This window comes from Phyllobates terribilis, unplaced genomic scaffold (genome assembly GCF_046119375.1).
Source record: "Phyllobates terribilis strain yellow unplaced genomic scaffold, ASM4611937v1 Scaffold_4__5_contigs__length_816908805, whole genome shotgun sequence".
Lineage (NCBI taxonomy): Eukaryota > Metazoa > Chordata > Amphibia > Anura > Dendrobatidae > Phyllobates > Phyllobates terribilis.
In genome coordinates, this window is record NW_027362764.1 from 759,682,838 (window position 1) to 759,709,982 (window position 27,145).

At 35.4% G+C, this 27,145-nt stretch overlaps 1 protein-coding gene across 2 annotated transcripts in view; it reads right to left on the bottom strand.

Moving 5' to 3' along the window:
- Positions 1-1,500: 1,500 nt before the first annotated feature.
- Positions 1,501-27,145, bottom strand: part of OC90 (otoconin 90) — a 265,718-nt gene continuing 240,073 nt past the window's right edge. For both annotated transcript variants that reach the window (XM_073679899.1, XM_073679900.1), the window contains exons 17-19: positions 8,961-9,135; positions 6,977-7,083; positions 1,501-5,427 (exon numbers count right to left, since the gene is read on the bottom strand). In XM_073679899.1, the coding sequence (XP_073536000.1) occupies positions 5,108-5,427; positions 6,977-7,083; positions 8,961-9,135 (602 nt within the window). In that variant the 3' untranslated portion in view covers positions 1,501-5,107. The remainder of the gene's footprint in view (positions 5,428-6,976; positions 7,084-8,960; positions 9,136-27,145) is intronic.

The following is a 27,145-nucleotide window of genomic DNA, read 5'->3' on the forward strand; positions in this document are numbered from 1 at the left end:
TGCACTGATGGTTGCCTTACAGTCTACCAAAGGCCCATCCTCCTGATGGAGAATCCTCTTTCTGGACATGCACCAAAAAATGTCAGTAAATTTGTTAGGAGGGCAATTTCAAGGATAGCCCCCCACACCCTGATATCCCCTTCCTGGAGATCTGCAGCCATGGTCTTTCCTGCACATATTGCAGAGTCTGAGGGGAGATGCTGTGACTCCTTTAGGATTGGGGGGAGTCACAATTCAATCCCAAATTTTAGAAAAAGAAAATTGAAATGTGGAGTTTCTAAGGGTCTAATACCATATTTAAGGCTTCGGGTTGAATTCTCCTTTTAGTTCCGAGACTATATTTCTTATTTTGTAACTTTGGTAGTTGACTATCTTGGCGGAGATAAAATGTTGTAGGATCCATGTTAGACGTCGCCGTCCGTGCTGCTTTTATAAGAGTCTATATGTTTTCTAGAATATGAAAGTCATGACATGAATTCACTGTGTAACCTACATTAAAGCAATGAAACAATGGAAATACCCGGCCTCTGCTCCTCATTGTATCCTCATTAATGTAGAACGTTCTCCCGATGCTGGGCAGATTGTGTATATAGAGGTGAATGTGATTTATAAATGGTACCGGGAAGATTTGAAGGACTTGCTACCTTTTTATTACTTTACAGATGGATATTGTCGGAAAGTTCTTGTAAAATCGAGCAGTTTTGCAATTGACTGCTTATTAAAATTTGCAGCCGTTCTTGAGATATTAACAGTTTTCTACTATTTACAAATCGTTGCCTAGGAGACCGACCACCGCAGAAAATAAAAATGTTAATATCTCAAGAACGGCTGAACATTTTAAAAAACAGTAAATTGTAAAATTGCTTGTATTTACAAGCCGAGTCTAACAATATCTATTTATGAAGAATGAGAATAACACGTTAATGTAGTCCGCACCCACATTTCAACTTAATGGGAACCTGTTAATTCCTAAAACCGCTATTCTAGCGTTACTTATGGCAAATCCTATATTCAACGAAGTCTTTTAACTGGCACAGTAACACACCATATTTTAAAAAACAAGTTTTAATCTGCAGCCTCATATATGAAAATGAGGCAGGACTAGTCCTGTGGGGCGTCTCTTTCGCCAGGCTAGTCCTTCCTCAAATCTTCTACTCTCGACACCCTAGAGATGATTGGCAGCCTTCACCCTATAGTAGGAGTGTGTGCACACTGCATAAATGTTTGGAAATGTGATGTTTTAGGTTTTTTTCTTTTTAGGTTTTGTTACTTCAACGTCCCAATTTTTTTTCAAAAACCTGTACTATCAGGATAATATTCAGTTGTTTTTTCTATAAAAACCTCCCAGAGACATTCACGATAGTGGGACAGAAAGAGTCAATTTGGCCTCCGTTTCCGGCGCTGTTTGTATTTTAAGGCTTCGAGAAAGAAATGCACCAAAGGTAATCTGTAATTTTACTTCTTTATTCATAAAATCCACTTTTATAAATGTTATCTCACGGCCATCGGGTCAGATACAGTACTAGCAATTTACATATTAAAATTAGTCACACGATAAGTAGTCGTTGCAAAACATAAATTGCGTCAGTTATACAAAAATTGTGCCTCCTGACACTTAGTAGTCACCTGTATTAAATGTATTAATATTCACACCTATAACAAAAATCCCTCGGTTCTCCAGGACCCAGCAGAGATGGTGGGCCCTGACAGGATTTGACACCCCCTCACACTGTATGCCACATCAAATAGGTGAAGAGGACAACAAGACTTGAGTTTTCAGTATCCAAGCCATTAAAGAGCCTTGATACATTGGCCCTTTCATATTATAACCTGTTGTGTAATGAATCCTCTTGCTCCAAATGGTAGATCACAGGATCTTATTACAGTAAAGTAGTAGCATCATTGCCCAAAGACCATAATGGGTCAACAAATCCCTGCCCACTAGTAAAGGTGCAGTTCATGTGTCCTGATGGGCTATGAGCCTTCAGAGTATTTAGCCCCTGTTTAGTTGATTGTATCCACCGTATTTTCACCACTGCTTTGTTAGAAATCAAGGTGTTTTTTTAAAAAAAATACACCATAATCATCAAAATAACCTAAATGCACAAGGGTGATGACTTTCAGTAATAGTTATAAGGTTACTTGCAAGTAGTGATGGATGACAAACTAACTACAACCAAATCTCAGGAGTACCTAAGACTGTAAAAATACACCAAATCATCTAAATACCCTAAAGGCACTAGGGTGACCACCACTTTCACTAATAGTAATAAGGTTACTTGCAAGTAGTGATGTCTGACTAACTCCAACCAAATCATAGGATGACCTAAGAGTCTGTAAAAATACACCATACTCCTCTAAATACCCTAAAGGCACATGGTTGACAACCACTTTCACTAATTGTAATAAGGTTACTTGAAAGTAGTGATGGATGACAACTTAACTCCAACCAAATTTCAGGACTACCCAAGACTCTGTAAAAATACATCATAATCATCTAAATACCCTAAAGGCACAAGGGTGACAACCACTTTCACTAATAGTAATAAGGTTACTTGTAAGTAGTGATGTCTAACTAACTCCAACCAAATCATCGGATAACCTAAGAGTCTGTAATTGTTGTCTTTACCGAAGATGTGCCTTTTACTGCGATTGGTTTACTATGCCCCATAAAATTAAATTCCAAGAATAAAATATAGAAAGCAATTTAATGTCTATCATAGAATATTACTTTTTAGTTACTTTTGCTTAAATTTTACAGGTGCGATACCGGCAGCTACAATGTATTTACATTGATTCTTAATAACTTGTTCAGTTTTGTCATTGGGAGAATTATAAGGAGTCGTTAAGGTTCACACATGTATCTACTGCTGGTCAAACAAGTAAGGATGTGTCTATTTATGCCCGTTGTGGTATACATTTGTGAATTTCCTTATGATTAATATAGATCCAAATTACCATTCGTGTCAATTTTCACCCATACAGAAGAGCTTGAAAGTTTGTGAACTCTTTAAGAATTTTCCATTTTTTTTGCATAAATTTGACCTAAAACGGCAACAGATTTTCACACGAGTCCTAAAAGTAGATAAAGAACTTAAATTGATGATTTAAAACAAATGATTTTTTACTTCGTTTTCTTTGTTATTTTTAAAATGTTGAAAATGATCTAATATCTCATCTTGTGCAGCAATAACTGCATCTAAACATCTCCGTAATTGTTTAGTCCTGCACATCGGTGTGGAGGAATTGTAGCCCATTCCTCCCTACAAAACTGCATTACCTCTGTTATGTTAGGGCATTTCTCCCATGAACTGCTCGCGTCAGGCCATTCCACAACTTTTTTTGTAGGACTAAAGTCAGAACTGTGACTTCCAAAACTTTTCTTCTTTATCCACTCTTTTGTAAAATGACTTGTGCGCTTTGGGTCGTTGTCTTGCCACATGACCCACCTTGTATTGAGACTCAGCTCATGGACAGATGTCCTGACTTTTCCCTTTAGAATTTGTTGATAAATTTCAGACTTCATTGTTCTATCAGTGATGGCAGCCATCCTGGCCCAGATGCAGAAAAACAGTCTGAAACTATGATAATAACACCCTTGCGTTTCACAGAAAGACTCATAACCATCTGTCTCCAAACATAGCGCTTCTCCTGTAAACCAAAATTTATTTTTCGGTCTTACCTGTCCACAAAACATTACTCCAATAGCCGCCTGACCTTTCCAGGTTATCTCTAGCAAACTGAGTACAGGATGTAATGTTTTTTCTTGGAAAACAGTAGTTTCTCCTTCCAATCCTGTCCTTATGATGCTGAAGTCATAAGCTAATGTTGGTGTGAGAGAGGCCTTTAGTTGCTTAGATTTTACCTTGGTTTCCTTTGTGACCTTGCAGACCCTGATACGTACACCTCACTCCTGATGTGATCTTTATTAGTCGACCACTTCTGTGGAGGGTAGAAATTGTTTTTAATGTCGTCCATCTGTACACTCTGTGAATTTGTTGCAGTCCAAACTTTTTATAGTTTGTTTTATAACCTTTTCCAGCCTGAGCATCCACAACTCTTCTTCTAAGCTTGTCGGAAATCTCGCTCCATGATAGACTTCCACAAACGTGTTTTAAGCATCAGACTTTGATGGATCAATGTTCTTTAATTAATAAAAGCTCGCCCACTCACACCTGACCGTCCTATTGATTGAAAGCACCAGACTCTTGAGTTCACCTTCAAATAATCTGCTAATCCTAAAGCTTCACATACTTTGCCATTTGCAGACCTATGATATTGGATCATTTTCCTCCTTTTTAAAGAGGAGTCAAATATTTTTTTTACTCATTTGATTCTTTATCTACTTTATAACTTGTATCAAAATCTGATGTAGTTTAGGTCCATTTTATGCAGAAATGCGGAAAATTTTCAAGCAACACCGTATAACTACTGCTGGTCAAGCAAGTAGAGAATGTAACTGGATGTTAACCTCCATATTATTTATATAGATCCAATTCACCATCCACATCAATGTCACACACATCTCCTGCTCCTCAAGAAAGGAAGGAGCTATCGATGTGGATGTTGAATTGGCTCTGTATAAAATTCCCGATGACTTGCGTCCATCCAGTTGGCCATCCTCATCAATATTCACATCCTTGCTTGAATAGCAGTAGATATATGTGAGCATTGATATGAATGGTGATCTGGTTTCGCACGTGTGCCTAGGAGAAGGTTCGACAAGTTCGGAGCCCGTACACGAAGTGATGACATCAGGAAGTAGGAGCCGAAGCCATTTTGCATATACCTTATCGGACATTGGATATATTTTGTCTTTTAAAAAATGTAGGGAATTCCACGTCACAGTGGCCTGTCAGAAGATGAGACAATTAGTCATATGTGAGTTGGGCCCACTAAGGGATTATGGATTTAATTTGGCTAATTTTTGGCTTTTGGGATCACCGGCACAGTCTGACTGAGCGCCAACAAGTGGTCAACATCATGTAGAAAATTTCTGAATCACATCGAAAAAGCTTGGACCCCACCGATGCCATCTTCTGTTTGGTCTCAGATGACACATGATGGTGGAAATCCCCTATAATATTAATATCAAAAGCGTGTACTTTTAATTCCCCAATAGTATAGAGCGTGTCCTTCTTCCTCCTCCTCTCGGCACCAGTGACCCAGAGTCCTCGGCTCTCACTATATCCCTCATCGGACTCTGCTCCTCACTGCTGTCTTCTGAGCTCGAGCTGTCCGATTGTTGTCCCATTGCCCGTTCTGGTTTGTCCTCACTTCCTACGTTCCTGCACAGCATTGATGCTCCCTGGCACTGCCTTCGGTTCAGCGACCTCATGGTGCCATTGAATGGTGCTGCCGCCATGCATTCAGCAGCCGCTTTGTCACAGGCACACACCAATTTGTCACAAATGCTCCATCCCACACCTATATGGGAGGGAACACATACACATGAGCAAAAATAATAGTCACATCTTCTGCTTCACCTGGCTGGAACCAGGCCCTATCAACCTCTGATATGAAAGTGAGCAGAATCTGATTACCCCCTTGTAAATTCGTGGATTACTAAGGCCATGGCATCATTTGCCTTTTTTTTTTTTTCGTGGCACTCAACCAAGAGCACACAGACCTACTCATCCATTTCCTAAAGGTACAGAACAATGGGGTTGTCTGAAAAAACAGCAGGGTGCCATCATCTACCCATGGCTTTGTTCTCATGCCTAGACTGCAGGGTGTAGAAGATTCAGAGGGGGCGCTCACATGCATCTTCCAAGATTTACAATGTGAAAGCAGGAAAAGAATGATCTGGATCAGCCTATAGGAGGCCCGGTATATTGTGACATGCAGAAGTAGTGCTGTTGCTTCAAAAGCATCCAGAAACTATTACAAATAACACAAACACAGGAAATAGGAAGTGTTGTGCTTCAGAAGCATCCAGCAACTAGAGGGGTTAACACAGTCACAGGAGACAGGGAGTGTTATAGCAGAGCCCCAGGGGGATTGTGGGGAACTTGTTATTGTAGTCTGGCTGAAGCTGTAGAGAAAGGTGGTGTGTTATCTGGATCTGACAGAAGGCAACTGAACAGGATTCAGATCAGGAGAGAAACTAAACACAGGTCAGATAAACTCCCTGAACTAACAGTGCAGAGTATTATCGGGCAGGAAGATATGGACTGGAAGGAATTATGTCACAGGGATCATCTCCCTCATCAATTCCTCCCCCCTCCATCTCCAAGCAGGATAAAGAATGCTGTGTACTATTGTGTCCTTGTGAAGGAAAAGCCTGTGGTTGTGTATGCATAGAAGTGTGCTACTAAGAGATCTAATCTATGCTGAATTATGCTACTGAAGTGACTGTAATACTGTTCCTTGTGAAGAAACTACTGCATTGTTACTGGAGCCGGTTGCTCAAGAAACTCAGACTGTACTGTAATGAAGATTGTTGCTGTAATATCCCTGAATTGCACTGGCCATGATTCAGATTAAGTTCCACTGTTAAACTGTTGAAAAAGACTCTTGTCCGATGTGTCTGGTCAGCCACTGAATCTATCGTGTGCCTGAGAGACGCTGCCGCCTAACGATTCTCCCAGGACTCCAAAGATTTCATGAAACCCGTCTCGCCTCTATCTGAACCTAGCGGCGTGCGTGTAACAATATTGGTCATGCGTCTTTTTTAGTCGGCACAACAGGGAGTCTACTCTCCACCATGACTTCCTAAAAGAACAATTGTATTTGTTACCCACAAAGTTTTAGGGGCTAAAGTCTGTCCTTCATAGAGGTGAAAAGTGTTGACAAGTTCCCTATAAAGTTTCTCACTGTACACCACTAGATCACTTGTTATTTCTGAAATGTGGCCTGAAAAAGGAGATTCCTGCGTTCTGTCACTGCCCCTGCACTATGCAGTACTGTGCATCAGTTATGGGGTGTCACTTTAATGAAAGAGCAAGTAGTGAATATTTAGATGAGTCGTTCTTACATGTCGGCTTGCGGTCCACGCACACGACCTCTGATCTGACATTTCTGTCCGGTGCGCAGCCTAATTTCTTCAGATGCTCTATGCAGCATTGGTGGGAGAAACAGCAGCTGATGGCAGGAACAGAACAGCACTGGTTACATGTCTCACATGGTCTCAAATTATTTTATAAAAATAGTTTTGAGTGGGTTTTTGTTTTTTGTTTTTTTTTTGCCTCTTTTCATTTGTGCCTTTTGTAAGGTCTGTGTATGTCTTTCCCTTTTTTTTTTATGTTCGTTATTGTACATACCTTTTGGAACTTCCAGCTGTTTTCAAGTGATTAATCAATTGTAACATTTTGAAAAGTCTCAAAACTTTTGCGCAAATGTCCTCCAGTCCCCTGCTGTTAGTAATTTTATGTACATCTGAAATTTCCAATCTTTCAATTTTGTGTAACTTTTTTGCAGAACGTGACTTTTCGCGCTTAAAAAAGTTGCACAAAGAAGGTTAAAGGGCATGTTTTTATTTTGCACAAACATCATGAACTACGTGCACCATTTTGAAGAATTTCGCTTCAAAAGAACATCAAGGAACACTGCAAGACAATAGATAAAAAAAAAACTGCAAGTGAATAATTGGGCTCCAGGATCTAAGATCAAGCCCTTTTCGGCAGAAAAACATCTTTGTGCAAAGTGTAGTTGCACAAAAATGTTGTCAATTTTGGTGTTTTTACTCCAGCTTTTCCTGACTTTTTGGAAAGTGAGTGGAGCTTAATGGGAATAGCGTAACCTAGCACAAACCAATAAATTCACTAAAATGTAAACCGGAAAAGTGGCTTAAGTCCTAGCAGAAATGTTCTATGGTCCACGACTTCGGGTCACGGCAGCGGAAAGATGTGCTAAGTTTCTAAAGAGATCCGAAAATTTCCTTTAGAGGTGCACATGTTACGTCAGCAGACCCTGGATCAAGGCTGGTGAGCAAAACACCCAACTGTATGAATTTTCCCCATAAAAGGGGACTAGAGCCACATTAATAATAGTGAGTCAATTGGGTTGGGCTTGGCTACACACACCCTTTTCTTTTAAGTTCCACCTGTTTTTAAAGTAGGTAGAATTGGAAAAAGTTTTTGCTCAGCTACAAAAATGTTTTACTATATTGTAGCAATTTTCTTGTAAACTCTGTCAGACTGCAGTCAACATCACAACCACTGGGTGGCCACACACTGAGCATACATTTTTCTTGACAGAGTATCACAAAATTATTATTTTTTTTTCAATATCTTGGGATATGTTGTGCAAAGAGAAAAGGTAAGATATCACATCTCTATGGCTCCTGTGGTTTTGTATTTACCCTTTAGGGAGGAGATTTTATGTTCCAACTCAGCAGAAAAGCTCGGATCTCCCCTTCATAGATGTACTGTAATGCGCTGCACTGTAGCGCGTAGTTTTAATGAAGGCTTTTAGACTTTAAAATAATGCACTGCCTGTAAGACCAATGTAAGTCTTCACAAACCTTCTCAACCTCATTGAAATCTATCTATTGTAAACCTGTAAATGGTAAACAAGGAGGAGGGGGATGCAGCTGCAGTTTCTCTAAAGTTTCCATAAAACAATGAGGATGAAAAGGAGACGATCCAAATGAGGGAGGTGATGTCTAGTTGGCTCTGAGCCCACATGACATCTCTTACATCACACCAGGGAGGGACTGTCCATATAATGGCCGATCCTGTGAAGTGGCTCCACAGTAAAGTGCCATTTCCTGTCTTTCTTCGCTTGGTTTTCTATAGAGGCTTCATTGCCAGGCCATCATGGTCATTGGCCAAGCGACTGGTGAGTATCACAACAGTCGGACACCTGGCTATCGGACATTGGTGACTTATCCTTGTAATCTATGTTGAGACAACACCTTTAAGATCAGTGCAGGTACTGTGACTCCATATTACATGCAGAGCGTGGCTATAAGATTCTGTGGAATGGAAGCCACTTCTGTGTCTGCCTATACGTCATACCTGTCCAAGATGTCTTTGGGGTTCCCAGTCCCCTCTCGTCCACAGTAGCAGCCGTATGACTCAAACTCCTCCGGGCAGCGGCCAGTCAGGCAGTACAGCATCTCTCCGAGCAGCGGTAAGTCACTCTTGACGTTTCCATCTTCTTTTACTCTTTGAAAGTGAAATCTATCACAGACTTGAAGAAGAGAGAAAACTTTAATTCTTTAGTGTCTTAAAGCAACCGAAAGCCTATAAATGGTAGAGAAAAGTAAACCCAACAAATGGTAACTCTGATGGTGTCTCCAGGAACGACATCTGGGATACATGCCTTTAATTTTTAGCCTGGTCCCCAGGTGGCTTCTTCTGCATGGGGACACAGGACAAAGTTGAGAACTATGGAGGAGCAAGGAATCACAGACCACTAGCCCAAAACGGTGGGGTTATTCAGTAATCTCATCACACTGGCAGCACCAAGCCCACTGAAAGGACCACGAGCCACTTCACTTGGAGGGGTTAGGACAGTGGTGTAGCATGCATTGGCAGTAGAGCAATTATTTTTTTGCCCCCGGAACCTTAGCTCTCCTTGAGTGCCTCCCACCAATCCAGTATTGAAACCCTTGCCTACTTTGGACACATCATACGAAGAGAGCAATCACTGGAGAAGGACATCATGGTCGGAAGAATAGAAGGAACCAGGCAAAGAGGAAAACCAGCAACCCGATGGCTTGATACTATCAAGATAATGGAGGAGAAGACCCTGGCGGACCTATCTAGGCTTGCACAAGATCGATCTTCCTACAGATTGTTCATCCTTCATGTAGCCATGGCCCGAAATTGAGCCGAAGGCCGTTAATAATAATAGAAAATACTGATGTAATTATAGTTTGCCATTTGGCTCTCTTGTGTTCGTGAAATTTTGCGCCCCCCCCCCCAATAGAATTTGGCAACACTGTTGACCAACGCATTAAACTACACCCCTCGATTAAAGGGGTTGTCCAGTATAAAATGACAAGTCTGCAGTGACTATGTGGCTGCAGACTTGTGAATCCTCAAAGTGCAAGAACTGAATGCTGTGAGGATTCTCTGGTGCTAGCGCCAGGAACGGCGGCCACGTGACCGGAAGGATGCGATGTGCATACTGCCGGCCAGAGCCCGAATAGTCTGTTTCCGACTCAATGCAATTGTGTTGCGCGAGGCCGGAAACAGTCTAGTCGGATTCTGGCTGGGACTATGCATATCACATACTTGTGGTTATATTACCACCCGTTCCCAGCACTGACACCGGATAATCCTCACAGTGCGCTGCACAGAGTGACTGCAGACTTGTTGTTTTAGACTGGACAACCCCTTTAAAAGAGAAAATAATTACTATGTGGGGGCACTATTACTGCAGAGAACAAAATATTTACTTTAGGGGGGCACAAAAAAAGATTGAGGGGTTTATAGGGAGACTATGAATTTGTGAAGGGCGCACAGGGAGTACTACTTGGGGGGGTTGGGGGAAGAAAACCGTTCATTATTACGATGGGGCACATGCAGCCACATTGTGGAGACCATAAGGGATATTAATACTTGAGGACGTAAAGGAAAAATTATTTCGGTTGGGATTAGTTCGGATGCCATGGAATATGGAATATCTGAAGTTCTATACTTCCAATAATAATGGGACACATTTTTAGCGTCAGGGTCAGCTAAGGAACAATATGAATAACTTTCTGTAGCTGCCTGCCCCTCCGGTGAGTGGTAATGCAAAAGTACTAAATAACAGACCGCAGCTATGTCATGCGTGGTCTCTAAAGAAATGTAAATCCATAATGAAAATATGATATCACTTTCAGGCTTCTGCGACCAACCAGAGAGAAGTTATTGCAGAAGTAAAATATTTTAATAAAACCATAAAGGGCGGAGACCACCCACGTGAGATCATCACAGGGGGTGTGTGGGCAGGTTCCCCCCTTTGACATAAAAGACCCATCCGAAGGTGAGTCAGTATTCATTGCAGGGGGGGTAAAGATTCTATAAGCAAGGGATCCCGTTTGATAACAGTCAAATCAATTGGAGTGCCTCCCCTCCAGCTAGACTGAATTGTCTCTGCGATCTGTCGAGTAAGTTCTTCATTAATCCTTTTTATTTTGTGTAACTATATTCTGTACTGTAAATGTCCCCCTTTGTAAAACCTTTTGTATATTTTGCATAAACACTGCCTCCCTTTTGGATTAAATATAAAATTTAATAGTCCTGTTTCTTTTGCTCTGTAATCATTCCTCCCCCAAAGCCATACGCTACCAGAAAGCAGGCGTCCAATCAGGCCTGTATTATAGTTCAAATTTGGTCGGTGGTGGCAGCGAATAATATTAAGTGGGATATCGTAAAGCTGGCAGTGACCATACTGGGGCGTATACACATATTCCATGCGTTGGAATCCGGAGTTGTGTACACCATAGGCTCACTGCGCACTTGCCCACACCTACGTAGTGAGTATTCGAGTTTGTGTGCTCGCGAATCCCTGCTCAATCCTGACAGAGTGACGGCAGCGGTGGGACATAGTGTGATCTCCCTGGTGTCGTCCCTGATGAATCCCTGACAGGCAATATTACATTGTGGTAGACACTGGGAGTTCTGGAGGGATAGCAGCAGGAAGAGAAGATGTGTTAATGGTGGTCTTGAATGGATAGAGAGCAAAAGGGAAAAGCATCCAACTGCAGTCAGGGAAGGTCGCCTTTTTTGGGGGAGGTAGGAGTAGGGCGTTGTTTCAAAACACATATCTTGAGGTTTGTGTTCTTCATTTTTTTAAGAGGTTCTTGATCTCTTCTGACCCCTGGAAAATCCTAATTAATTTTCTTCCGATCCGCTCCATCTTCAGCTTGCAGATAGCGAAGGGGACAAATCTTATTTATTAGCCATCAGGCTTTTCACTAATCTGACACTTTGATAGTTCCAGAAATTCACGATTTTTTTTTTACAATGTTATGATATTTATAACAACTTTTTAAGTTACTTTTATTGCTCATGACAAGACAGGATAATTCAAAGTGTATCCATTGTTTTAATTTTTATTTCACAAGCCAATAGTGCATGTGAAAATAAGTAGCTTTGTAATATATCATATCAGAGACATCTGCTTCTTTCTCCTCCTGGACTGATCATTCTTCCTCAATTTAGGGGTAAAATCTGTATTCATGAAGACAGATGTTCCCATCACTGAGAGAGGAGATGACAGTTGGTGCTTTTAAAATTCTATGGAGGAGGAGGAGCTAGAGGGAGATATCGACATTCTGCTACAAGTTCTCCTGAAACAACAGTTACACTTATCCAAAGAACTTTATGGGCACAAACTGTCATCTCCTATCTCACTAATTGGAGAATCTGTATTCACTGAAGACAAATTTGAACGATTAATTGAGACTTTTAACAATGAAAGATCAGTCCAGGAGGAGGAAGAAGTGGATTTCTCTAATAAAATATATTACAGAAGTTTCTTATTTTCAGGTGTACTATTGATTTATGGAAAAAAAAAATAAAGAATTAAAATGAAGGTTACTCTTTAAAGATAGTGCTGCAAGACATAGTTCAGTTACAATGCTGTACCTACCATAAAGACAGATCACCGTCAAAAGAGACGCAGTACTGGACTGCTTCTAGATCAAACTGTTATACCAGTCACTGTCAGTAGGGGAGCTCATTAAATACCAAGTAATACTGCCCCTAAATGACTGTATTCGACCATATACATTTGGCTCCCTCTAGTGGTGGCTGAATGCAACCAGAATTATGTCATTTAAAAGTTGTAAAAAAAAATTACTAGTTACATGAGAAGTTACTAACTTATGCAGCATATAGGTTAACCCCTCGTAAGCCCCTTTAATAACTTTTTCTAATCCTCATGTGATCTTTCCTGTGTCTTTACATACTTTCGTAACATTCAGACATTTTTTTCTCTATTCTACCAGATTAGAATCCACATTTCCTGCGGGAGGCACTCCAGCACTGAGGGCTATGTGGTGACCTGATAAAATCCTGAATTTCCAGTCTGTGTCACTGTGTGGATACAATGTATCCCTGGAGATGGTGTGATGTGTAGCTCATCTGTCCTCCAGTACGCTGGGTCATACCATTATCTGTCACTTTCACTAGACCTCTGAGATTTCCAGAAATCCCAGTAATGACTCTGAGCTGTAAGCGGCACATTTCCCTGTAAAACCCTTTCATCTGATCTCACTGCTGAATCTGATATTAGAGCATTTATATCTTTTCAGCAATTAAGAGCCCAATTACTGCACTCAGCAAAGCCTCCAAGAGATTCCCAGGCAGAGTCTAATTAACTGCACTTATAAGACACGTTCTCCTTAGGGGGGCGACTCTGCCAGGAACCACAATCTCCTGGCGTCCTTTAGTCACCTTGACAGATCGCTGCCTGTTCTTCCCTTCTGGATATTTCTACTCACTGAGGAGCTTGCACCAGACTGTTCTGTGCTGGAGGAGCCCTATGTAGTGATGCACATATCTGCTGATCCCTGTGGACACCATCATCACAGCTCGTTAGAAGCTCGGAGAAAAGCAAAAAGTGTATTCATGAATAGATATGGACTAGAGGCATCCATATTATTATTTCTCCATATTACTTATCAAGTAGTATTATAGTAGTTATATTCTTGTACATAGGAGCAGTATTATAGTAGTTATATTCTTGTACATAGGGGCAGTATTATAGTAGTTATATTCTTGTACATAGGAGCAGTATTATAGTAGTTATATTCCTGCACATAGGAGCAGTATTATAGTAGTTATATTCTTGTACATAGGGGGCAATATTATAGTAGTTATATTCTTGTACATAGGGAGCAGTATTATAGTAGTTATATTCTTGTACATAGGGGCAGTATTATAGTAGTTATATTCTTGTACATAGGAGCAGTATTATAGTAGTTATATTCTTGTACATAGGGGCAGTATTATAGTAGTTATATTCTTGTACATAGGAGCAGTATTATAGTAGTTATATTCTTGTATATAGGGGCAGTATTATAGTAGTTATATTCTTGTACATAGGGGCAGTATTATAGTAGTTATATTCTTTTATATAGGAGCAGTATTATAGTAGTTATATTCTTGTACGCAGGAGCAGTATTATAGTAGTTATATTCTTGTACATAGGGAGCAGTATTATAGTAGTTATATTCTTGTACATAGGAGCAGTATTATAGTAGTTATATTCTTATACATAGGGGCAGTATTATAGTAGTTATATTCTTGTATATAGGGAGCAGTATTATAGTAGTTATATTCTTGTACATAGGGAGCAGTATTATAGTAGTTATATTCTTGTACATAGGGAGCAATATTATAGTAGTTATATTCTTGTACGTAGAGAGGAGTATTACAGTAGTTATATTCTTGTACATAGGAGCAGTATTATAGTAGTTATATTCTTGTACATTGGGGCAGTATTATAGTAGTTATATTCTTGTACATAGGGGCAGTATTATAGTAGTTATATTCTTGTACATAGGGGCAGTATTATAGTAGTTATATTCTTGTATATAGGGAGCAGTATTATAGTAGTTATATTCTTGTACATAGGGGGCAGTATTATAGTAGTTATATTCTTGTACATAGGGAGCAATATTATAGTAGTTATATTCTTGTACGTAGAGAGCAGTATTATAGTAGTTATATTCTTGTACAAAGGGGCAGTATTATAGTAGTTATATTCTTGTACGTAGAGAGCAGTATTATAGTAGTTATATTCTTGTACATAGGGAGCAATATTATAGTAGTTATATTCTTGTACGTAGAGAGCAGTATTATAGTAGTTATATTCTTGTACAAAGGGGCAGTATTATAGTAGTTATATTCTTGTACATAGGAGCAGTATTATAGTAGTTATATTCTTGTACATAGTGGCAGTATTATAGTAGTTATATTCTTGTATATAGGGAGCAGTATTATAGTAGTTATATTCTTGTATATAGGGAGCAGTATTATAGTAGTTATATTCTTGTATATAGGGAGCAGTATTATAGTAGTTATATTCTTGTACATAGGAGCAGTATTATAGTAGTTATATTCTTGAACATAGGGGCAGTATTATAGTAGTTATATTCTTGTATATATGGAGCAGTATTATAGTAGTTATATTCTTGTACATAGCAGTATTATAGTAGTTATATTCTTGTACATAGGGGCAGTATTATAGTAGTTATATTCTTCTATATAGGAGCAGTATTAAAGTAGTTATATTCTTGTACATAGGGGCAGTATTATAGTAGTTATATTCTTGTATATATGGAGCAGTATTATAGTAGTTATATTCTTGTACATAGCAGTATTATAGTAGTTATATTCTTGTACATAGGGAGCAATATTATAGTAGTTATATTCTTGTACGTAGAGAGCAGTATTATAGTAGTTATATTCTTGTACATAGGGGCAGTATTATAGTAGTTATATTCTTGTACGCAGGAGCAGTATTATAGTAGTTATATTCTTGTACATAGGGGGCAGTATTATAGTAGTTATATTCTTGTACATAGGAGCAGTATTATAGTAGTTATATTCTTGTACATAGGGGCAGTATTATAGTAGTTATATTCTTGTATATAGGGGGCAGTATTATAGTAGTTATATTCTTGTACATAGGAGCAGTATTATAGTAGTTATATTCTTGTACATAGGGGCAGTATTATAGTAGTTATATTCTTGTACGCAGGAGCAGTATTATAGTAGTTATATTCTTGTACATAGGGGCAGTATTATAGTAGTTATATTCTTGTACATAGGGGCAGTATTATAGTAGTTATATTCTTGTACATAGGGGCAGTATTACAGTAGTTATATTCTTGTATATAGGAGCAGTATTATAGTAGTTATATTCCTGTACATAGGAAGCAGTATTATAGAAGTTATATTCTTGTACATAAGGGCAGTATTATAGTAGTTATATTCTTGTACATAGGGGCAGTATTATAGTAGTTATATTCTTGTACATAGGAGCAGTATTATAGTAGTTATATTCCTGTACATAGGAGCAGTATTATAGTAGTTATATTCTTGTACATAGGGGGCAATATTATAGTAGTTATATTCTTGTACATAGGGAGCAGCATTATAGTAGTTATATTCTTGTACATAGGGGCAGTATTATAGTAGTTATATTCTTGTACATAGGGGCAGTATTATAGTAGTTATATTCTTTTATATAGGAGCAGTATTATAGTAGTTATATTCTTGTACGCAGGAGCAGTATTATAGTAGTTATATTCTTGTACATAGCGGGCAGTATTATAGTAGTTATATTCTTGTACATAGGAGCAGTATTATAGTAGTTATATTCTTGTATATAGGGGGCAGTATTATAGTAGTTATATTCTTGTACATAGGAGCAGTATTATAGTAGTTATATTCTTATACATAGGGGCAGTATTATAGTAGTTATATTCTTGTACATAGGGAGCAGTATTATAGTAGTTATATTCTTGTACACAGGGAGCAGTATTATAGTAGTTATATTCTTGTACATAGGGAGCAATATTATAGTAGTTATATTCTTGTACGTAGAGAGGAGTATTACAGTAGTTATATTTTTGTACATAGGAGCAGTATTATAGTAGTTATATTCTTGTACATAGGGGCAGTATTATAGTAGTTATATTCTTGTACATAGGGGCAGTATTATAGTAGTTATATTCTTGTATATAGGGAGCAGTATTATAGTAGTTATATTCTTGTACATAGGGGGCAGTATTATAGTAGTTATATTCTTGTACATAGGGAGCAATATTGTAGTAGTTATATTCTTGTACGTAGAGAGCAGTATTATAGTAGTTATATTCTTGTACAAAGGGGCAGTATTATAGTAGTTATATTCTTGTACGTAGAGAGCAGTATTATAGTAGTTATATTCTTGTACATAGGGAGCAATATTATAGTAGTTATATTCTTGTACGTAGAGAGCAGTATTATAGTAGTTATATTGTTGTACAAAGGGGCAGTATTATAGTAGTTATATTCTTGTACATAGGAGCAGTATTATAGTAGTTATATTCTTGTACATAGGGGCAGTATTATAGTAGTTATATTCTTGTATATAGGGAGCAGTATTATAGTAGTTATATTCTTGTATATAGGGAGCAGTATTATAGTAGTTATATTCTTGTATATAGGGAGCAGTATTATAGTAGTTATATTCTTGTACATAGGAGCAGTATTATAGTAGTTATATTCTTCCACATAGGGGCAGTATTATAGTAGTTATATTCTTGTATATATTGAGCCATATTATAGTAGTTATATTCTTGTACATAGCAGTATTATAGTAGTTATATTCTTGTAGATAGGGGCAGTATTATAGTAGTTATATTCTTCTATATAGGAGCAGTATTAAAGTAGTTATATTCTTGTACATAGGGGCAGTATTATAGTAGTTATATTCTTGTATATATGGAGCAGTATTATAGTAGTTATATTCTTGTACATAGCAGTATTATATAGTTATATTCTTGTACATAGGGAGCAATATTATAGTAGTTATATTCTTGTACATAGGGGCAGTATTATATTATAGTAGTTATATTCTTGTACATAGGGGCAGTATTATAGTTGTTATATTCTTGTATATAGGGAGCAGTATTATAGTAGTTATATTCTTGTACATAGGGGCAGTATTATAGTAGTTATATTCTTGTATATAGGGAGCAGTATTATAGTAGTTATATTCTTGTACGTAGGGGGCAGTATTATAGTAGTTATATTCTTGTACATAGAGAGCAATATTATAGTAGTTATATTCTTGTACGTAGAGAGCAGTATTATAGTAGTTATATTCTTGAACATAGGGGCAGTATTATAGTAGTTATATTCTTGTACATAGGGGCAGTATTATAGTAGTTATATTCTTGTACATAGGGGCAGTATTATAGTAGTTATATTCTTGTATATAGGAGCAGTATTATAGTAGTTATATTCTTGTACATAGGGGCAGTATCATAGTAGTTAAATTCTTGTATATAGGAGCAGTATTATAGTAGTTATATTCTTGTACATAGGAGCAGTATTATAGTAGTTATATTCTAGTACATAGGGGCAGTATTATAGTAGCTATATTCTTGTACATAGGGGGCAGTATTATAGTAGTTATATTCCTGTACATAGGGGCAGTATTATAGTAGTTATATTCTTGTACATAGGAGCAGTATTATAGTAGTTATATTCTTGTAAATAGGAGCAGTATTATAGTAGTTATATTCTTGTACATAGGGGCAGTATTATAGTAGTTATATTCTTCTTTAGAGGAGCAGTATTATAGTAGTTATATTCTTGTACATAGGGGCAGTATTATAGTAGTTATATTCTTGTATATATGGAGCAGTATTATAGTAGTTATATTCTTGTACATAGCAGTATTATAGTAGTTATATTCTTGCACATAGGGAGCAATATTATAGTAGTTATATTCTTGTACGTAGAGAGCAGTATTATAGTAGTTATATTCTTGTACATAGGCACATTATTATAGTAGTTATATTCTTGTACATAGGGGCAGTATTATAGTAGTTATATTCTTGTATATAGGAGCAGTATTATAGTAGTTATATTCTTGTACATAGGGGCAGTATTATAGTAGATATATTCTTGTGCATAGGAGCAGTATTATAGTAGTTATATTCTTGTACATAGGGGCAGTATTATAGTAGCTATATTCTTGTACATAGGGGACAGTATTATAGTAGTTATATTCCTGTACATAGGGGCAGTATTATAGTAGTTATATTCTTGTACATAGGGGCAGTATTATAGTAGTTATATTCTTGTATATAGGGGGCAATATTATAGTAGTTATATTCTTGTACATAGGAGCAGTATTATAGTAGTTATATTCTTGTACATAGGGGCAGTATTATAGTAGTTATATTCTTGTACGCAGGAGCATTATTATAGTAGTTATATTCTTGTACATAGGGGCAGTATTATAGTAGTTATATTCTTGTATATAGGGAGCAGTATTATAGTAGTTATATTCTTGTACGTAGGGGGCAGTATTATAGTAGTTATATTCTTGTACATAGAGAGCAATATTATAGTAGTTATAATCTTGTACGTAGAGAGCAGTATTATAGTAGTTATATTCTTGAACATAGGGGCAGTATTATAGTAGTTATATTCTTGTACATAGGGGCAGTATTATAGTAGTTATATTCTTGTACATAGGGGCAGTATTATAGTAGTTATATTCTTGTATATAGGAGCAGTATTATAGTAGTTATATTCTTGTACATAGGAGCAGTATTATAGTAGTTATATTCTTGTACATAGGGGCAGTATTATAGTAGTTATATTCTTGTACGCAGGAGCAGTATTATAGTAGTTATATTCTTGTACATAGGGGCAGTATTATAGTAGTTATATTCTTGTACATAGGGGCAGTATTATAGTAGTTATATTCTTGTACATAGGGGCAGTATTACAGTAGTTATATTCTTGTATATAGGAGCAGTATTATAGTAGTTATATTCCTGTACATAGGAAGCAGTATTATAGAAGTTATATTCTTGTACATAAGGGCAGTATTATAGTAGTTATATTCTTGTACATAGGGGCAGTATTATAGTAGTTATATTCTTGTACATAGGAGCAGTATTATAGTAGTTATATTCCTGTACATAGGAGCAGTATTATAGTAGTTATATTCTTGTACATAGGGGGCAATATTATAGTAGTTATATTCTTGTACATAGGGAGCAGCATTATAGTAGTTATATTCTTGTACATAGGGGCAGTATTATAGTAGTTATATTCTTGTACATAGGGGCAGTATTATAGTAGTTATATTCTTTTATATAGGAGCAGTATTATAGTAGTTATATTCTTGTACGCAGGAGCAGTATTATAGTAGTTATATTCTTGTACATAGCGGGCAGTATTATAGTAGTTATATTCTTGTACATAGGAGCAGTATTATAGTAGTTATATTCTTGTATATAGGGGGCAGTATTATAGTAGTTATATTCTTGTACATAGGAGCAGTATTATAGTAGTTATATTCTTATACATAGGGGCAGTATTATAGTAGTTATATTCTTGTACATAGGGAGCAGTATTATAGTAGTTATATTCTTGTACACAGGGAGCAGTATTATAGTAGTTATATTCTTGTACATAGGGAGCAATATTATAGTAGTTATATTCTTGTACGTAGAGAGGAGTATTACAGTAGTTATATTTTTGTACATAGGAGCAGTATTATAGTAGTTATATTCTTGTACATAGGGGCAGTATTATAGTAGTTATATTCTTGTACATAGGGGCAGTATTATAGTAGTTATATTCTTGTATATAGGGAGCAGTATTATAGTAGTTATATTCTTGTACATAGGGGGCAGTATTATAGTAGTTATATTCTTGTACATAGGGAGCAATATTGTAGTAGTTATATTCTTGTACGAAGAGAGCAGTATTATAGTAGTTATATTCTTGTACAAAGGGGCAGTATTATAGTAGTTATATTCTTGTACGTAGAGAGCAGTATTATAGTAGTTATATTCTTGTACATAGGGAGCAATATTATAGTAGTTATATTCTTGTACGTAGAGAGCAGTATTATAGTAGTTATATTGTTGTACAAAGGGGCAGTATTATAGTAGTTATATTCTTGTACATAGGAGCAGTATTATAGTAGTTATATTCTTGTACATAGGGGCAGTATTATAGTAGTTATATTCTTGTATATAGGGAGCAGTATTATAGTAGTTATATTCTTGTATATAGGGAGCAGTATTATAGTAGTTATATTCTTGTATATAGGGAGCAGTATTATAGTAGTTATATTCTTGTACATAGGAGCAGTATTATAGTAGTTATATTCTTCCACATAGGGGCAGTATTATAGTAGTTATATTCTTGTATATATTGAGCCATATTATAGTAGTTATATTCTTGTACATAGCAGTATTATAGTAGTTATATTCTTGTAGATAGGGGCAGTATTATAGTAGTTATATTCTTCTATATAGGAGCAGTATTAAAGTAGTTATATTCTTGTACATAGGGGCAGTATTATAGTAGTTATATTCTTGTATATATGGAGCAGTATTATAGTAGTTATATTCTTGTACATAGCAGTATTATATAGTTATATTCTTGTACATAGGGAGCAATATTATAGTAGTTATATTCTTGTACGTAGAGAGCAGTATTATAGTAGTTATATTCTTGTACATAGGGGCAGTATTATAGTAGTTATATTCTTGTATATAGGAGCAGTATTATAGTAGTTATATTCTTGTACATAGGGGCAGTATTATGGTAGTTATATTCCTGTACATAGGGGCAGTATTATAGTAGTTATATTCTTCTACATAGGGGCAATATTATAGTAGTTATATTCTTGTATATAGGGGGCAATATTATAGTAGTTATATTCTTGTACATAGGAGCAGTATTATAGTAGTTATATTCTTGTACATAGGGGCAGTATTATAGTAGTTATATTCTTGTACGCAGGAGCAGTATTATAGTAGTCATATTCTTGTACATAGGGGCAGTATTATAGTAGTTATATTCTTGTACATAGGGGCAGTATTATAGTAGTTATATTCTTGTATATAGGGAGCAGTATTACTGTAGTTATATTCTTGTACATAGGGAGCAATATTATAGTAGTTATATTCTTGTACGTAGAGAACAGTATTACAGTAGTTATATTCTTGTACATAGGAGCAGTATTATAGTAGTTATATTCTTGTACATAGGGGCAGTATTATATTATAGTAGTTATATTCTTGTACATAGGGGCAGTATTATAGTTGTTATATTCTTGTATATAGGGAGCAGTATTATAGTAGTTATATTCTTGTACATAGGGGCAGTATTATAGTAGTTATATTCTTGTATATAGGGAGCAGTATTATAGTAGTTATATTCTTGTACGTAGGGGGCAGTATTATAGTAGTTATATTCTTGTACATAGAGAGCAATATTATAGTAGTTATATTCTTGTACGTAGAGAGCAGTATTATAGTAGTTATATTCTTGAACATAGGGGCAGTATTATAGTAGTTATATTCTTGTACATAGGGGCAGTATTATAGTAGTTATATTCTTGTACATAGGGGCAGTATTATAGTAGTTATATTCTTGTATATAGGAGCAGTATTATAGTAGTTATATTCTTGTACATAGGGGCAGTATCATAGTAGTTAAATTCTTGTATATAGGAGCATTATTATAGTAGTTATATTCTTGTACATAGGAGCAGTATTATAGTAGTTATATTCTAGTACATAGGGGCAGTATTATAGTAGCTATATTCTTGTACATAGGGGGCAGTATTATAGTAGTTATATTCCTGTACATAGGGGCAGTATTATAGTAGTTATATTCTTGTACATAGGAGCAGTATTATAGTAGTTATATTCTTGTAAATAGGAGCAGTATTATAGTAGTTATATTCTTGTACATAGGGGCAGTATTATAGTAGTTATATTCTTCTTTAGAGGAGCAGTATTATAGTAGTTATATTCTTGTACTTAGGGGCAGTATTATAGTAGTTATATTGTATATATGGAGCAGTATTATAGTAGTTATATTCTTGTACATAGCAGTATTATAGTAGTTATATTCTTGCACATAGGGAGCAATATTATAGTAGTTATATTCTTGTACGTAGAGAGCAGTATTATAGTAGTTATATTCTTGTACATAGGCACATTATTATAGTAGTTATATTCTTGTACATAGGGGCAGTATTATAGTAGTTATATTCTTGTATATAGGAGCAGTATTATAGTAGTTATATTCTTGTACATAGGGGCAGTATTATAGTAGATATATTCTTGTGCATAGGAGCAGTATTATAGTAGTTATATTCTTGTACATAGGGGCAGTATTATAGTAGCTATATTCTTGTACATAGGGGACAGTATTATAGTAGTTATATTCCTGTACATAGGGGCAGTATTATAGTAGTTATATTCTTGTACATAGGGGCAGTATTATAGTAGTTATATTCTTGTATATAGGGGGCAATATTATAGTAGTTATATTCTTGTACATAGGAGCAGTATTATAGTAGTTATATTCTTGTACATAGGGGCAGTATTATAGTAGTTATATTCTTGTACGCAGGAGCATTATTATAGTAGTTATATTCTTGTACATAGGGGCAGTATTATAGTAGTTATATTCTTGTATATAGGGAGCAGTATTATAGTAGTTATATTCTTGTACGTAGGGGGCAGTATTATAGTAGTTATATTCTTGTACATAGAGAGCAATATTATAGTAGTTATAATCTTGTACGTAGAGAGCAGTATTATAGTAGTTATATTCTTGAACATAGGGGCAGTATTATAGTAGTTATATTCTTGTACATAGGGGCAGTATTATAGTAGTTATATTCTTGTACATAGGGGCAGTATTATAGTAGTTATATTCTTGTATATAGGAGCAGTATTATAGTAGTTATATTCTTGTACATAGGGGCAGTATCATAGTAGTTAAATTCTTGTATATAGGAGCAGTATTATAGTAGTTATATTCTTGTACATAGGAGCAGTATTATAGTAGTTATATTCTTGTACATAGGGGCAGTATTATAGTAGCTATATTCTTGTACATAGGGGGCAGTATTATAGTAGTTATATTCCTGTACATAGGGGCAGTATTATAGTAGTTATATTCTTGTACATAGGAGCAGTATTATAGTAGTTATATTCTTGTACATAGGGGCAGTATTATAGTAGTTATATTCTTGTATATAGGGGGCAGTATTATAGTAGTTATATTCTTGTAAATAGGAGCAGTATTATAGTAGTTATATTCTTGTACATAGGGGCAGTATTATAGTAGTTATATTCTTCTATATAGGATCAGTATTATAGTAGTTATATTCTTGTACATAGGGGCAGTATTATAATAGTTATATTCTTCTTTAGAGGAGCAGTATTATAGTAGTTATATTCTTGTACATAGGGGCAGTATTATAGTAGTTATATTCTTGTATATATGGAGCAGTATTATAGTAGTTATATTCTTGTACATAGGAGCAGTATTATAGTAGTTATATTCTTGCACATAGGGAGCAATATTATAGTAGTTATATTCTTGTACGTAGAGAGCAGTATTATAGTAGTTATATTCTTGTACATAGGGGCAGTATTATAGTAGTTATATTCTTGTATATAGGAGCAGTATTATAGTAGTTATATTCTTGTACATAGGGGCAGTATCATAGTAGTTATATTCTTGTATATAGGAGCAGTATTATAGTAGTTATATTCTTGTGCATAGGAGCAGTATTATAGTAGTTATATTCTTGTACATAGGGGCAGTATTATAGTAGCTATATTCTTGTACATAGGGGACAGTATTATAGTAGTTATATTCTTGTACATAGGGGCAGTATTATAGTAGTTATATTCTTGTATATAGGGGGCAATATTATAGTAGTTATATTCTTGTACATAGGAGCAGTATTATAGTAGTTATATTCTTGTACATAGGGGCAGTATTATAGTATTTATATTCTTGTACGCAGGAGCAGTATTATAGTAGTTATATTTTTGTACATAGGGGGCAGTATTATAGTAGTTATATTCTTGTACATAGGGAGCAGTATTATAGTAGTTATATTCTTGTACATGAGCGCAGTATTATAGTAGTTATATTCTTGTACGTAGGAGCAGTATTATAGTAGTTATATTCTTGTACATAGGGGCTGTATTATAGTAGTTATATTCTTGTACGTAGGAGCAGTATTATAGTAGTTATATTCTTTTACATAGGGGGCAGTATTATAGTAGTTATATTCTTGTACATAGGGAGCAATATTATAGTAGTTATATTCTTGTACGTAGAGAACAGTATTATAGTAGTTATATTCTTGTACATAGGAGCAGTATTATAGTAGTTATATTCTTATACATAGGGGCAGTATTATAGTAGTTATATTCTTGTATATATGGAGCAGTATTATAGCAGTTATATTCTTGTACATAGGAGCAGTATTATAGCAGTTATATTCTTGTACATAGGGGCAGTATTATAGTAGTTATATTCTTCTATATAGTAGCAGTATTATAGTAGTTATATTCTTGTACATAGGGGCAGTATTATAGCAGTTATATTCTTCTATATAGGAGCAGTATTACAGTCGTTATATTCTTGTACATAGGGGCAGTATTATAGTAGTTATATTCTTGTATATATGGAACAGTATTATAGTAGTTTTATTCTTGTACATAGCAGTATTATAGTATTTATATTCTTGTACATAGGGGCAGTATTATAGTAGTTATATTCTTCTATATAGGAGCAGTATTATAGTAGTTATATTCTTGTACATAGGGGCTGTATTATAGTAGTTATATTCTTCTATATAGGAGCAGTATTATAGTAATATTCTTGTACATAGGTGCAGTATTATAGTAGTTATATTCTTGTACATAGGAGCAGTATTATAGTAGTTATATTCTTGTATATATGGAGAAGTATTATAGTAGTTATATTCTTGTACATAGCAGTATTATAGTAGTTATATTCTTGTACATAGGGGCAGTATTATAGTAGTTATATTCTTCTATATAGGAGCAGTATTATAGTAGTTATATTCTTGTACATAGGGGCAGTATTATAGTAGTTATATTCTTGTACATAGGAGCAGTATTATAGTAGTTATATTCTTGTACATAGGGGCAGTATTATAGTAGTTATATTCTTGTATATAGGGAGCAGTATTACAGTAGTTATATTCTTGTACATAGGAGCAATATTATAGTAGTTATATTCTTCTATATAGGGAGCAGTATTATAGTAGTTATATTCTTGTACATAGGGGCAGTATTATAGTAGTTATATTCTTGTACATAGAAGCAGTATTATAGTAGTTATATTCATGTACTTAGGGGCAGTATTCTAGTAGTTATATTCTTGTACATAGAAGCAGTATTATAGTAGTTATATTCTTGTACATAGGGGCAGTATTATAGTAGTTATATTCTTCTATATAGGAGCTGTATTATAGTAGTTATATTCTTGTACATAGGGGCAGTATTATAGTAGTTATATTCTTGTACATAGGAGCAGTATTATAGTAGTTATATTCTTGTACATAGGGGGCAGTATTATAGTAGTTATATTCTTGTACATAGGGAGCAATATTATAGTAGTTATATTCTTGTACGTACAGAGCAGTATTAACGTAGTTATATTCTTGTATATAGGGGCAGTATTATAGTAGTTATATTCTTGTACGTACGAGCAGTATTATAGTAGTTATATTCTTGTACATAGGGGCAGTATTATAGTAGTTATATTATTGCACATACGAGCAGTATTATAGTAGTTATATTCTTGTACATAGCAGCAGTATTATAGTAGTTACATTCTTGTATATAGGGAGCAGTATTATAGTAGTTATATTCTTGTACATAGGAGCAATATTATAGTAGTTATATTCTTCTGTATAGGGAGCAGTATTATATTAGTTATATTCTTGTACATAGGGGCAGTATTATAGTAGTTATATTCTTGTACATAGAAGCAGTATTATAGTAGTTATATTCTTGTATATAGGGGGCAGTATTATAGTAGTTATATTCTTGTAAATAGGAGCAGTATTATAGTAGTTATATTCTTGTACATAGGGGCAGTATTATAGTAGTTATATTCTTCTATATAGGAGCAGTATTATAGTAGTTATATTCTTGTACATAGGGGCAGTATTATAATAGTTATATTCTTCTTTAGAGGAGCAGTATTATAGTAGTTATATTCTTGTATATATGGAGCAGTATTATAGTAGTTATATTCTTGTACATAGCAGTATTATAGTAGTTATATTCTTGCACATAGGGAGCAATATTATAGTAGTTATATTCTTGTACGTAGAGAGCAGTATTATAGTAGTTATATTCTTGTGCATAGGCACATTATTATAGTAGTTATATTCTTGTACATAGGGGCAGTATTATAGTAGTTATATTCTTGTATATAGGAGCAGTATTATAGTAGTTATATTCTTGTGCATAGGGGCAGTATCATAGTAGTTATATTCTTGTATATAGAAGCAGTATTATAGTAGTTATATTCTTGTGCATAGGAGCAGTATTATAGTAGTTATATTCTTGTACATAGGGGCAGTATTATAGTAGCTATATTCTTGTACATAGGGGACAGTATTATAGTAGTTATATTCCTGTACATAGGGGCAG